Raw genomic sequence first — 15732 nt, forward strand, 5'->3', positions numbered from 1 at the left:
CAAAAAGACTTAAAAAGATTCTGGGCTTCAAGCCGTCTACCGGAGAAATGGACAAACACTGACTACAATACAAAGTGACAAGCAGTGGGCACCATGGTCCATACATTGTGCTCTGGAAGAGTGATCAAGTAATCGGTCCTTGGGAGTATCCTTTCCCCCAGTTTAGCAAGTAAAAAAAATGGAATAGCTGTAAGTCACCCAATAAATGGCAAAGCAAAACATGAACCTAGATCTCCTGACAGAGAATGGAATGAACACTATTACCCAATTTTGATCTAACTAAAACGATGAACTTTTTCATCTTGAGACAAGCCAGTGAGACAGGTTTGAGAGCTCTGAAGGACATTACAATCCAACTGCTCTGTTCAGTAACTCTATAACCTTGGGGCAATTTCTCTGAACTCACTTTTCTCACCTGGGGATAATAAATCTTATCTCGTAGGGTTATTTTGAGAAATAAATGAGTAAATCCATAAGGCAACTAACATTGTTGCTGGTACACCATGGAGTCCGTAGACTTGGACTTGATGGATAGGATTACATCTTCTGAGTCTACCAAAGCTGGTACAGTAAATACCTAGCATAGACGTGTTGGATGAATATTTACCAAATAAAGTCATTATTAAGTAAATGTTGAATTTAAAACTATTCTTGAGTTGAGCTATATTTAATTGTTTATTTCTAGATTTTCAAAAAGAAATCTCCATTTTATCCCTGTAAATGGAAACCAATTTTAAGGACTCATTCACTATCACAGCAATACTTACTTTCTACTGTCGCTCCTTCGTTTGGGTTTGAATATCCTTCTCCTTTCTGTTTGATTCTTCGGATAATGCCTCCATCTTCAAATAAATCCTCTCCTTTGAAATCGAGGAGCTCAATCTAGAAAGGAAAAAAAGATTTGGCTGAGAAAAGACCAAACAGAGCCAGCTTAACATACTTAAAGACAAGGACAACCGATTCTCCTTTCATTTTACAAAATAAAACTCTTTAATATTTATCTATGCATCTCAGTTATTGGAAAAGTAGGAAAAAAAAGAACGCTGCACTTTCAATACCTGGAAAGAGCCTTCACGTAACGATAATGTCTAGGACTGCATCCTGTGGGGTTGCAGTGCAAAGACAGACAGGAAATACTAGGAAAGCTGCCTTGTGGGCAAAAAGCCAGAGCTACAAGGTGCTGCCCAGAACTGTTTTGTCTGACTCTAGAGGCCACCACCTTTCCACCCCAGATTCGTGGAATTCCCTTTTGTAAATGTAAAAATAAATCCTATGAATCAGACCTACAACCAACTAAAGGTGTTGTTTTTTTGGTTTTATTTTGTTTTACCCAGTTATGACATTTCAGGCATTTCCTCCCTTAATTTTTTAATCACACTTGGACAGATCTATGTAATTCAACACAGAATGAATAATGTTATCACCACCTACTGCTTCTAATGAAGAAGCGAGACCGGTGACAAATTGTAAACCTGTATAATATGAAAGTATCTTACCATTTGGTTTAGGTATATTTCAACACTGGTCTGCCACATTTTCAACGTTGTCTTCTGGTCAACTTTGAGTATGTTATACTCACACCACTGACCAGAACCTTTCTTTTTAAGCCTGGTGTCTTTTGTTTATTTGGATATGATCGTTCAGTGCCAGAAACACGTTTCTAAGAAAGCACTGGCACACACCCCTTGGGTTTGTGGGAAACAATTCAAGAAGCCAAGCTCCAAAATAAATAAGTTGGATCTGATTCTCAACAGCAAGCTTAGCTCCTTGTTCCACTGCCTGTTGCTTCAGAGCCAGCACTATACTAGAACAGAGGCTAACGAGGCAACATCACACGCACACTTACCTCAAAAAAGAGAGTTGCATTCGAGGGAATTTTGGGGAGACTGCCAGCAGAGCCATATGCATATTCTGGTTTGCACAGTAAATGGCAGATCTCTCCTTTCTTCATGGTAGCCACCCCAATGTCCCATGCTTTGATAACTTGGCCTACGAGAAAGAAAAAGGTGGTTGAAAGCGATAGGCCGTATTTAAAAATATTTAACTGTCATAGGGGCGCCTGGGTGGCACAGTCGGTTAAGCGTCCGGCTTCAGCCAGGTCACGATCTCGCGGTCCGTGAGTTCGAGCCCCGCGTCAGGCTCTGGGCTGATGGCTCGGAGCCTGGAGCCTGTTTCCGATTCTGTGTCTCCCTCTCTCTCTGCCCCTCCCCCGTTCATGCTCTGTCTCTCTCTGTCCCAAAAATAAATAAAAAACGTTGAAAAAAAAAAAAATTAAAAAAAAAAAAAAATTTAACTGTCATAAAACAAAAGTTTGAATAAATTTCCTTTACGTTACATACTCAATAAGCAGGGGCTCAAAAAGAACCAAGAAATAAATTGATTAAAAAAATTTTTTTAATGTTTATTTACTATTGAAAGAGAGAGAGAGAGAGAGAGAGAGAGAGAGAACATGAGTGGGGGAAGGGCAGAGAGCGAGGGAGACACAGAATCTGAATCAGGCTCCACGCTCTGAGCTGTCAGCACAGAGCCCAACGCAGGGCTTGAACCTGTGAGATTGTGACCTGAACTGAAGCAGGAAGATGTTTAACTGACTGAGACACCCAGGAGCCCCGCCCCCTTTAAATTTTTTTAATGTTTATTTACTTTTGAAGGAGAGAGAGCCAGCGAGCATGAGCAGGGGAGGGGCAGATAGAGAGGGAGACAATAAACTGATTTTTGAGGGTGACCAGAGAAGATTCCCTGCTGAGAAGGAGAACAGTAGTATCAATTTCTAAGTTTCAAAGACTGAATCTTTGAAAAGTGGTAATAACGTAATCTTTGAAAAGTGGTAATAACGTAATCTTTGAAATGTAGCTGGGCTGCAGCTGTTGCTTAATTTACAATTTCAACCATAATAAAGGGTGTGTTTTCTAGGTACAGATAGAACAAAAATAGTATGGAATGAAATGGAATTTGTCCTAAGGAAGCTTATAATTCAGTTGAGTAGACAAAAACAACAAAACAACTGTTAAAGTATAAATTGCATAAAAGGGCCCATGAAAGAGATCTCCAAATTTAGAAAAAGAAAAAAAATATTTTTGTTTTGTTTTTAAACAAAATGGTTATGTGTCCTTTTGTCAAATCACAAGAACTACTGAACTCAGAATTTTTTTTCCTACTTCCAGGAAACTAAAAGTTGACTTTACTCCTCAACTGTAAACTATTCTAGTGTACATAATTGTAATTATATCTTACAATAATCAGTCTCAAATCCTTTGGGAAACAAAAAATGTAGGTGATTTAAAGAGGTAAAATACAAAAATGAGGTACTATGTCAATCAAAAACGTAAGTACTAACAGCAGGATCAGGTAAACAATAAATCCCAGCAGAAGTGAATTTTTTAAAAGTTTATTTATTTGAGAGTGAGACAGTGTATAAGAGCAGGGGAAAAGCAGGGGGAAGGGGGAGTGGGAGGAGGGGGAGGAGGGGGGAGGAGGGAGGAGGAGGGGGGAGGAGGGAGGAGGAGGGGGGAGGAGGGAGGAGGAGGGGGGAGGAGGGGGGAGGAGGGGGGAGGGGAGGAGAGGGGAGGAGAGGAGGAGAGAGAATCCCAAGCAAGCTCTACACTGTAGTGCAGAGCCTGATGTGGAGCTCAAACCCACGAACCACGAGATCATGACCGAGCCAAAGTCAGATACTTAACCGACTGAGCCACACAGGCGCCCCTGAAAGTGAATTTTGAAGAAAGCTATCATCTTGAACTGTGGTAGGATATTAGAATAAGACGAATTCTATACTAAAGTAGGTAAGTAGGGATGGATAGAACATTCCTGACTCAGGACTACAGCTTGTCTTAAGTATTATAATTTTTCAAAAGATCAGATACTTACTGTAGTTAAAAATGTTTAAGTTATACATGCCTATTATTCAATCACACACAAGAGAAAAAACAAAGTAAAAGGGCATCCATTCCCTCCTTGTAAGAAGACACTGTTTGTTGTTCCTTTTATACCCTTCTGGTGCATGCTGTACAGCATACCATGCATTTAATTCTGCTTTTTATTCAATATATATCTTGATCTCTTTCCATCAGCAGAAAGGAGGATATGCATTATTTTTAGGATATGCATTTTAGAGGTTAAAAATATAGACTGTTTTAACCACAGACTACCTGGATTCAAATACCAGGTCTGTCCCTTATAAGTAATGTATAAATTATTTAATCTCTGTGCCTCAGTCTCTCATCTGCAAAATGTAGATAATAACCGTGCCTGCCATAGTTATGAGAATTGTTAGATAAAATCTGTCAAATGCATGACATGGTGACTGGCATATGATATATACTTAAGAACAGCTGTCATTATTCAGGCACCTGGCTGGCTCAGTTGGTAGAGCACGTGACTTTTGACCTTAGGAACAGGAGTTCAAGCCCCACGTTGGGTGTACAGCCTACTTCTAGAAATAAAAATAAACAAATAATGAAAGAACAGCCATCATTATCATCATCATCATCATAAATACAAATATACAAATATTTGTACAACTTTAATACAATTATTAAATGAGATCTAGTTCATTCTAAATGACAGCATGATATTCCAGTCACTCTACTGAGAAACATATTAACAGCAGTCTAAATAAGGATATGTGTCCATACAGGATTGTCTACTTTGTGTGAGAATATTTGGAGAATATTCTAGAAATGCAATGGTGATGTGCACTTTCAATTTGACGGACGTTGCCCAACTGCCCTTCTAAAATGGCTGCATCGATTTATTTTTATTTTTAAAAAATGTTTATTTTTGAGAAAGAGCACTTGCAAGTGGGGCAGAAAGAAGGAGACTGAGGATCTGAAGCAGGCTCCAGGCTCTGTGCTGACAGCAGAGAGCCCGACGCAGGGCTCCAACTCACAAACTGTGAGATCATGACCTGAGCCAAAGTCAGATGCTTAACCAACTGAGCCACCCAAGTGCCCCAGCTATGTCAATTTATATGCTCACACATGGTTCTATTGTGAAAACAGTCCAGAATCATCAGGTGAAATGTAAAGTCTGCTGTTGATAGGTTGCTTTCCTGTCACTGATGCTTGGAGTGGGCCCTTGAGGAACATTTTTTTCTTTACTATCAACTCTGGTATTTTAAGACATACTTGTCCAGGAAATCTTTATATTGTGTGTGGGGGGGAGGGATGAGGGGGGACTATGTACATTTTTTCAAGTTATTTAGCCAACTACTGAGGAACAAAGGTCCAGCTATTAAGAATACAAAGATGGCCATTCCCTTCTTCCTTCCAAGGAAGGTGCAATGTAGTATGGCTAGTGGAAGAAAATGATAAGTGCACTGTTTTTGTTTTTGCTTTAAACGAAGCAATGGTAAACACCAACAAAGTATAAACAAGGGGCTTTTTGCTTTTGGATGGGGGTTAGAGCAATCAACAAAAGCCCAATTCATTGATAAGATCTACTCTATGCCTAGAAGTTGGAAACATTAGCCTGTGGATTAAATCTATAGGAGCCTTGACCTAAAAAATCCATGCCTGTGCCTTTGCTTTTCTTCTCATTTAGAACATAAAGCTTCTCTTACATTGAATTCTTAATACTGAATGAAAACACATTAGCAAAGAGCCAGACTGGTATGACCACAGGTATATGTTTCTAAAATAGTCAATCCAGGGACTTTTTTTTTTTTTAACTTATTTGTTTATTTTGAGAGAGAAAGAGAGCACGAATGTAGGTGTGAACAGGAAAGGGGCAGAGAGAGAGGGAGAGAGAAAAGAGTCTTAAGCAGGTTTCACACTGTCAGTGCGAGCCCGACACGGGGCTAGAACTCACGAACTGTGAGACCGTGACCTGAGCCAGTCACAAATCAGATGCTCAACCCACTGAACGACCCAGGTGCCCCCAGGGACTCTTCTTAAAAAGTACTTCCCCCTGTTGTGATGACTACCGGGTGATGTATGAAGTGTTGACTCACTAAATTGTACACTTGAAACTAATATTACACTGCATGTTAACTAACTGGGATTTAAATACAAACTTTAAAAAAAAAAAAGTATCTTCCCCCGATTAAAAAAACAAAAAGTAACAATACATACTTATTATAGAACACCTAGAAATTATAGAAAAGCATAAAGAGTAAAATAAAAAACCTCTGAAATTCCAGCATCTGGGGTAAACTGTCAATTTCCTGGTTCATTTCTTTCCAATTATATGTTCACTTGGTTTGCATTTAAAATTTTTACATATACATTCTTAAAATTCTGGTCATAGTTTATTTGGTTTTGTGATCTACTCTATATTTCACACTAAATGAGCATTTTCTTGTTAAAAGACAGTATTTGAAAAATGACCTAATAACTATCTCATCTTCTGATTATAATTTCAATTACATTAATAAACATTTAGGTTCTTCCTTTATTCTTCTGACTTTTATAAAGTTCTGATGAACTGATGGATGAATGGATAAAGAAGATGTGGTGTGTGTATATATGTGTGTGTGTGTGTGTGTGTGTGTGTGTATACACACACACACACACACACACACACTTGGCAATCAGAAAGAATGAAATCTTGCTATTTGCAACTACGTGGATGGAACTAGAGGGTATTATTCTAAGCAAAATTAGTCAGTTGGAGAAAGACAAATATCATATGACTTCACTCATGTGAGGACTTTAAGATACAAAACAGATGAACATAAGGGAAGGGAAGCAAAAATAATATAAAAACAGAGAGGGGGACAAAAACATAAGAGACTCTTAAATATGGAGAACAAACAGAGGGTTACTAGAGGGGTTGTGGGAGGGGGGATGGGCTAAATGGGTAAGGGGCATTAAGGAATCTACTCCTGAAATCATTGTTGCACTATATGCTAACTAACTTAGACATAAATTAAAAAAAAAAGTTCTGATGCACAATTTTGCACCTACATCTTTACGTAACTTTTTCTGTATAATAAAAGCCTCTTACCTGATAATCAGAGCTATAGTTGGGAGGTTAATTTAAAATGTTGCTTGGGATTCTCGCTCTCTGCCCCTCCCCTGCTCCCTCAATGAATGAGTAAATCATTTGCAATTTACAATGTGGGTTTCTTTAAAGTGGACTGAGAACCAGAAGATACTTGTAAAGCAATCAGTACATAGAATTCTTCTGGTAAAATGTGTTCTGAAGGGCTTGTTTTTGCCTTTTACCCATCCCTAATTCAACAACAATTTACAAAATGCTTTTAGCAATTTACCTTAGTAAGGCTTTCCAAAAATGACCAAGTTTTCACAGAAATAATTCCTCTTTCTTTCTACACTAATTTAAGTGTTTTATATATTAAATTATATAATTACAAAAAGTACAATGGCTATAAACAGGTTTCAAGTGATTCTTAGTAACAGTCTGAGGAAGAAAAATGCAGGCCCTAACATCCAGAAACTGCTGGACACTGACAGGTAGGCCTTACTGATGTCTGAAGCTGGCCTGGGGGAACCTAGGCCATGCTATTCTCCCGGTGCACACAAACAATCTCACTAAATACCAACATCAGACAAGGTCACTCTGAGACCATGAAAAAGTGAGACAAAACAAAAACACTTCAAAATTTTGGACAAAAAATAAGGTCATTGTGCAACCTACAAAATACCAAATATCCCCCTCTCCTGGCAGCCAGGAGTGACTGCTGCTTCTCCAGCAGGTAGGGCTTTAGTCTCTTGTCTATTTGGCCTCCTTCCTCCTAGATAAGATTTGTTAAGATCCCCAAAGAATCACCCCACATCCTAGCAATATCCAATCCAGAGCAAAGGAGCTCTTCCTTAATCCCTTCCCCAAATCACCCAATACAAAAGCCTAAATCCTAAAATAAATCCCTTTGAATACTCTTACTGAAATACCACACAGTCTCTTACGTGCATTTTACCTCTACAATGAGTAATAAACCCGGGTTGTTCAATGACAGCTATGTTCCTAGTGGTCTATGGCTGGAGGGCATTGACAAGGCACACTCAATTGGCTGAAGCACAGTGTAGGACCACACCACAGACCAGGAAACCAGCAGTATTGCTCAACATCTTTACAAACAGAACGCGGGGCATCATCAATCCGGGGTTGGTTAAGCAAGCTTCTACCATACTTTCTTAGGTTCAATTTGTAGAAGCAGAATTACGGGGTCAAAGCGTAAACATTTTACAGATTCTTCTTGATCTTTAGGATCATAATTATAGGTATCATGTACCAAGAATATATAATTTGTTCTCACACTTGATCTGGACTTCCAATTTTACTAGCTCAAATATAATTTATCAATTTCAGGAGTCCTATTTCATTTGTAACAATAACTGAAATAAAAACATATATTTAAACAAATCTATAGCATAGCTACCCCTAAGTTTAAAGGCTCTCTCTACATATGTAACCACAGGCAACTGAAAAACTTAAAAGTATACAAGAAGACGAGTATCAAAGCAATGAACCGTACTTTTTTCTTGCTTCTGCAAAGTGTAATCGAAGAATACATTTTAAGACATAAAATTTTATAGGTTCAATGTAGGTTCATCAATCCTAACAAGTGGATCACTCTGGTGGAGGGTGTTGTTAAGGGGGAAGCTATGCCTGTGTAGGGATGGGAGATACATGAGAACTCTGTACCTTCTGCTCAGTTTTACTGTGAACCTAAAAGTGCTTTAAAAGTCAATTCTACTGGGGCGCCTGGGTGGCTCAGTCAATTAAATGTCCAACTTCAACTCAGGTTATGATTGCATGGTTTGTAAGTTCGAGACCCATGTAGGGCTCTATGCTGACAGCTCAGAGCATGGACCCTGCTTTGGAATCTGTTAGTCTCCCCCTCTCCCTCCCCCATTCATGCTCTGTCTCTCTCTCAAAAAAAAAAAAAAAAAAAAAAAAAGTTTAAAAAGTCTATTAAAAAAATCATAGGGGCGCCTGGGTGGCTCAGTCAGTTAAGCATCTGACTTCGGCTCAGGTCATGATCTCATGGTCCGTGAGTTCGAGCCCCACGTCAGGCTCTGTGCTGACAGCTCAGAGCCTGGAGCCTGCTTCAGATTCTGTGTCTCCCCCCCCTCTCTGACCCTCCCCCGTTCATGCTCTGTCTCGCTCTGTCTCAAAAATAAATAAACTTTTAAAAAATTTTTAAAAATCATATTAACAAAATTTAACAAAGTAACCCAAGTGTCCGTAGATAGATGAATGGATAAAGATGTAGTTTATATACACAATGGAATATTACTTAGCTATAAAAAAGAATGAAATCTTGCCATTTGTAACAATATGGGTGGATTTAGAGGGTATAATGCTAAGTGAAATAAGTCAGAGAAAGACAAATACCGTATGATTTCACTCGTATGTGGAAACAAATGAACAAAGAAATAAAAGACAATCAAATAAACCCAGACTCTTGAATACAGAGAACAAATAGTTACCAGAGGGGAGGTGGGCAGGCTATGGGCAAACAGGTGAAGGGGATCAAAGAGTACACTTATCGTGATGAGCACTGAGTAATGTACAGAACTGTTTATTGTACACCTGAAACTAATGTAACACTGTATGTTAATTACAAAATTTTTTAATGGTTGTTTTTTTTTTTTTTTTTTGAGAGACAGAGAGAGACAAAGCACGAGCAGGGGAGGGCAGAGAGAGAGGGAGACACAAAATCCAAAGCAGGCTCCAGGCTCTGAGCTGTCAGCACAGAACCCAACTCGGGGCTCAAACCCATGAACCATGAGATCATGACCTGAGCCGAAGTTGGAGCCTTAACCGACTGAGCCACCCAGGCACCACAACACTGTATGTTAATTATACTGGAAAATAAATAAATTTATAAAATAAAAAATCAGATAACACATTTCAAAATACATTTTGATTTAATCATGAATACTTTCATTTACAATAATGACTATAGTGACCACTTTAAATATTCTAATTTTTCTCTTTATTGATTTAAAACATTTTAAAACATTGTCGTAAAATACAGGGGTGCCTGGGTGACTCAGTCAGTTAAGCATCCGAGTTTGGGTCACGTCATGATCTCACGGTTCATGGGTTTGGGTCACGTCATGATCTCACGGTTCATGGGTCTGAGCACGGCACCAGGCTCAAAGCTGACAGTGCAGAGCCTAGGAATTCTCTCTCTCCCTCTCTCTCTCTCTGCCCATCCCTTGCTTTCGCTTTCTCTTCCTCTCTCCCTCCCACAAAATAAACTTAAAAAAAAAATTGTGGCAAAATACACGTAACATAAAATATGCCATCACAACCATTTTTAAGTGTACAGATCAATACTGTTACATATATTCACACTGTTGTGCAACCAGACTAAAACTTTTTCATCTTGCAATGCTAAAACTCTACCCATTAAACAACTTCCCATTTCTTTCTACCCCAAGCCTGTGGCAAGAATTTCATTTGACTCCGTTTCTGTGAATTTGATTATTCTAGATTCACCTAGATGTCAGGGGAATTATGTATTTGTCTTGTTTTTCAAAAGCTATTATTTTTAAGTTATCTCTACACTCAACGTGGTGCTCAAACTTACAACCCATAAGATCAAGAGTCACATGCTCTACCAAAAGAGCCGGCCAGGTGCCCCATATAGTATTTGTCTTTTCATGACTAGTTCACTTCACTTAGTGTATCCTCAAGTTCCATCAGTGTTGTCACATGTGTCAGATTTCCCTCTTTTTTAAGGCTGAATAATATTCCACTGTATGTATACACAAATTTATTTATCCATTCATCTAGAGATAAACACTTGGGCTGCTTCCATCTTTTGGCTATAATGAATAATGCTGTTAACAAACAGGAGTGTACAAATATATCTCTTTGAGACACTGCTCTCAGTTCTTCTGCGAACATACTCAGAAGTAAAATTGCTGGGTCGTGGGGTAGTTCTATTCTTAATTTTTTGAGGAAATGCCATACTGTTTTCCATTGTGGCTGCACCATTCTACATTCCTACTAACAGCATACAAAGGTTTTCAGTTTCTCCACAGCCTTGCCACATGCTATTTTCTCTCCCACCTTTTTTTTATAGTAGCCACCCTGATGGGTATGAGGTGGTATCTCAGTGCAGTTTTGATCTGTATTTCCCTAATTATTAGTGATGTTGAGTATCTTCTCATATGCTAGTCAGGTCATTTATATACATACACACACACACACACACACACACACACACACACACACACACGGAGAAATGTCTTTCATTGCCTATTTTATAATCAGTTTATTTGTGGTTTTTCATTGTTGATGAATTATAGGAGTTCATTATAATGACAAGGGATCAGATATTTGCAAACAGTCTCCCATTCCATAGGCTGCCTTTTCACTCTGTCATTGTATCCTTTGATGCACAGCTTTTAATTTTGATGTAGTCCAAGTTATGTATTTTTTACTCTTGTTGCCTGTTGCTTTTGGTGCCCTATCTAAAAAATCATTGTCAAATACAATGTCAAAGCTTTTCCTCTATGTTTTCTTCTAAGAAAATATAGTTTTAGGTCTCATGTTTAGACCTTTGATGCATTTTTTAGTTAATCTGTGTATATGGTGTAAAGGCTACAACCTTCACTATCTTGCATGTGAATATCCAGCTTTCCCACCATCATTTGTCAAAAAGACTGTTTTGTTTTTTATAATTGTTTTAATGTTTATTCATTTTCAGAGAGTGAGAGGGGGAGAGGGGCAGAGAGAGGGAGACAGAGAATCCCAAGCAGGCTCTACACCGTCAGCACAGAGCCTGAACTGTGAGATCATGACCTAAGCCAAGACCCAGAATCGGACGCTTAACTGACTGAACCACCCCACCCAGGCACCCCACTGAAAATACTGTTCTTTCTCTATTAACTAGTCTTGGCACCCTAGATGAAAATTATTGACTATATAACTTTTAAATGTAGGTATGCATTTGAAATATGAGCATATTTAAAATTCTACAGGATGAAAGATGTATTATATAGAAAAATACTTTTTAATGTGGGAATAGAGGACAAAAAAGATAAAATAATTTTGCTGTAGAAGGGTTTCCATTCAAAACAGAAGAGTTGATACTCTCTTAAATATAAGCATAATCACTAATAAGTTTCAGATAATTAAAAACACACATCTGATTTATTCCTGCTTTACCTTCATTGAAGGATTTCCAGGACTGAGTACAAATTTCTGCTATTTTAATTCTATGAGTATTTTGCTAATATTTTCTATTAAAAAAAAGAAAATTGCATACCATTATAAAATGGACAACGTCGGGGCACCTGAGTGGCTCAGTCGGTTAAGTGTCCGACTTTGGCTCAGGTCATGATCTCGTGGTTCTTGAGTTCAAGCCCCACATCAGGCTCTGTGCTGACAGCTCAGAGTCTGGATCCTGCTTTGGATTCTGTGCCTCCCCCCTCTCATCCCTCCCCCACTCACACTTTTCTGTCTCTCAAAAATAAACATTAAAAAAAATATATGGACAATGTTTTTCTTCTTTTTATACTAGATAAAGCAAATTAGCTTTTCCTGTTTACTTTTTCCTCTTATGAATTGTTTTGGTTCTATTTCAGAATGTCTTACAAAAGGGCTCTGATAATCCTCTCTACTCTCTACCAAAAGTATCTTGATTATGAATTGAACAAATAAATTTACATTTTAAGATTCTTCTAAGGTGATCATGCCTTCTGTTACATTCATTTTTGGCAGTTCTCTGATTACTAAGAAAACTGATCACAGGAGAATATCTTTCCATTCTCATGGCTTTATAATTTTTTTAAAAAGAGAGGGAAAATAGGAATGGTAGCATAATCTGTCCTGGGACAGCCTCATTAAGGATTAACATCAACTCTGCCAGGCTAAACTGTTAGATACTTGAAGGCAGGAGTCAGGTCTTGATTATTTTCTATTTCCTAAAGAATTATAAACTATAATACCATAAAATTATACTCAATTAAACAACAGGGTCCATGCTATAATTTTATATAAATGGAGTTAGAAATTTGTTAGCTTCCCACGATTTAGTCTCACCCTGCCCCAACAGGCTTCTCCCCAGTACCCATTAACAGAGCAATGGAAATCAAAAGCATTCTTCCTCTACTGCAAAGCACCAGGTAAAGCCAAAGAACGTACTTTCTCAAAGTTTGCTGTCTTTCTGGCTCACACTTTTGGAGAAGGTTAGAAAAATTAAATATTTTGGCCTAAAAGCAATCCTGAATACTCCTAAACTGCATGCAAAACAAACAAACAAAAACCCAGATGTTAAGGATATATTTAAGTGGGAGCAAAAGCATCAACAGAAATTTAAAGGGAGCACATGGTTAAACCACAAACAACCCACAGGAAGTTGGCTACACGGTTACCCATTACTAGTAGTGCTTTACCAGTTGTAAGATGTTGTCAAGACTTAAAGTGCATGAAAAAAACATACTTCAATTTAAAAAAAAACAACAAACTTTCAAAATAGGAATTCAACCCATAACATCAAGCAGGTAATAGCAAAAATTTTGCTTTGTAAAAAATTTTATTTATTTATTTTGAGAGAGAGAGAGAGAGAGAGACAGAGAGAGAGAAAGGAAGGGAGGGAGGGAGAGAAAGAGCATGAGCTGGGAGGGGCAAAGGGAGAGGGACACACAGGATCCCAAATAGTCTCCACGCTGTGCGCGCAGAGCCCGACACGGAGATCAAACCCATGAACCACGACATCATGACCTGAGCAGAAACTAAGAGTCAGACACTTAACTGATTAAGCCACCCAGGTGCCCGCAAAAACTTTGCTTTTGATAAACCTCTGTAACTACAGCATTCCTGTAAGAAAAGTGTCTGTCTGATGTACAGCAGGCACTCAGTAAATTCTGCTGGATGAGGACCTATTTCGTTTTTGTACCTAGTTTAAGCTAGTTTTAAACCTTAAGATACACACACCTTGAAAGAAATTGCTTGTGTTTGAATCCTGGCCCTACCACTTTATTGTATAACCATGGGCTAATGGCTTACTTCTCTCTGTAGTATCCTCATATGTAAACAAAAAACCCAAACCAAATGAAAACAAAAATGGTCCATCATAATAGGTAAGCCATAAAAAAAATTAGCAAAGTAGACTTCATCAAAATTAAAATTGTTCCTTTAAAGGCCAATTAAAATGAAAAGGCAAGGCAAGGGCATCTTGGTGGCTCAGTTGGTTAAGCATCCGATTTTGGCTCAGGTCATGATCTCACGGTTTGTGGGTTCGAGCCCTGCATCAGGCTCTGTGCTGACAGATCAGAGCCTGGAGCCTGCTTCAGATTCTGTGTCTCCCTCTCTCTCTGCCCCTCCCCTGTGCGCTCTCTCTTTTAAAAATAAACATTTAAAAAAAAAACCCACAAAAAATTATAAACTGCCTACCAATGTTTCTTGCTTTATCTTAGTCTTTTATGGTTTTCATTCCTGTACTCTTTACAGAAGGTACAAGAATGAAATCATAGCCAGAATTAATCTTAATGCTTTTCTACAGATGCCTCCTTTTTAGAGGAGCAGGGAAGGTTAGGTGGCTTACTCATGTTAACATAACACAGGGAAGAGTGAAGATAGGAACTCTGGCTTCCTAACACCCAGGTGGATGCTCTCCCCAAGAGACCACACTGTCTCTAGACAGGTGTGTCATAGGTACCAAGTCAACTGAAAGCTGCCTCTTTTATCTCTGCTCAAAATTCTAGGAAACATAAAAGACTCATTCAGCATAGGGTAGTTTATTAAGAAAATGCAGGTAGAAAAGACAGCAGCGTAAGTTCTTAGCAATTCTTTTTTTCCCCCCAGTTCTTAGCAATTCTTAGCAAGTCTACTTGCAAAGATAGCTGCTGAGAGACTTGTTGGCTTAAATCCATCAACTTCTTTAGGACAGAAATTCAAAGGGTAGAGTAAGAGTTTGAAGGGGGCAGGGGGAGCAGTGGAAACACAGATGTCTGATGAGGCCACTTACTCTGAGGTCATCTAAATTAAATGCTGATGCCACAGCCATGCTGGTGGCCCTGGAGGTTCACATCTCTGAATCAACAAAAAAGAAAAAAACTCTAATTTAACTGTCAATCATTATCTGCTTTCTCAACAAAAAGAATCTGTATTTGATTGCCATTGTACTGAAACACAAGATTAATCTCACACAAGCCACCAACTCACTGAAGACCCAAAGGAGAAGGGAGCAGTGGCACAGGCTGCACCAGAGCCCGGGAAGGGTACAGCCGGACAAGAAGCAGGAGTCACCAGGACACAGGCCTGTGAGTACCAGGAAAGGCAGGGTACAAGAGAGGCAGAAAGAGTTTAAGTCTGCAGTTCCTCACTGGCTCTTTTCTTTCCCAGATCATGCCTGGTTAACAATTCATTTCAGGTGGTACAGTAAAAAATGAAAGGGGTTATAGTCAACACTGAGACGTGGTGGTAGACCAGTGCGCGGGGGGGGGGGGGGGGGTCCAATCCTTTTCTCCCACACTTAATCTGGGAACGAACTGGAGATCTGTTCTATCTGTAGCAGGTAAGAATTAAAAACATTGGTAACTCAGCCACTAACTTTCAACAAGCCACATGGTCCACAAAGTCTAGTTTGATGTATGGGCTATTATTCTCACAAGATTAAAGAAAGTACTAAATTAACTAAAGACACGCAAAAGCATTTGAAAATGAATTAGTAAAAATAACACTTAAGACCTGAAAATAGTGCTTCTCAACCTTTTTCCTCAGGACCCCTTTAATCTTAAAAATTGAAGACCCCAAAGAACTTGTTTATCTATCTACTGATATTTACCACATTAAAAATTAAAGTTA

At 38.7% G+C, this 15732-nt stretch overlaps 1 protein-coding gene across 5 annotated transcripts in view; it reads right to left on the minus strand.

The window, feature by feature from the left end:
• The window catches only part of FKBP5 (FKBP prolyl isomerase 5), a 119563-nt gene that overhangs the window by 37602 nt on the left and 66229 nt on the right, over nt 1–15732 (minus strand). For all 5 annotated transcript variants that reach the window (XM_042938550.1, XM_042938551.1, XM_042938549.1 and 2 more), the window contains 2 exons: nt 1847–1989; nt 768–882 (listed from right to left, as the gene is read on the minus strand). In XM_042938550.1, the coding sequence (XP_042794484.1) occupies nt 768–882; nt 1847–1989 (258 nt within the window). The remainder of the gene's footprint in view (nt 1–767; nt 883–1846; nt 1990–15732) is intronic.

This window comes from Panthera leo, chromosome B2, assembly GCF_018350215.1.
Source record: "Panthera leo isolate Ple1 chromosome B2, P.leo_Ple1_pat1.1, whole genome shotgun sequence".
Lineage (NCBI taxonomy): Eukaryota > Metazoa > Chordata > Mammalia > Carnivora > Felidae > Panthera > Panthera leo.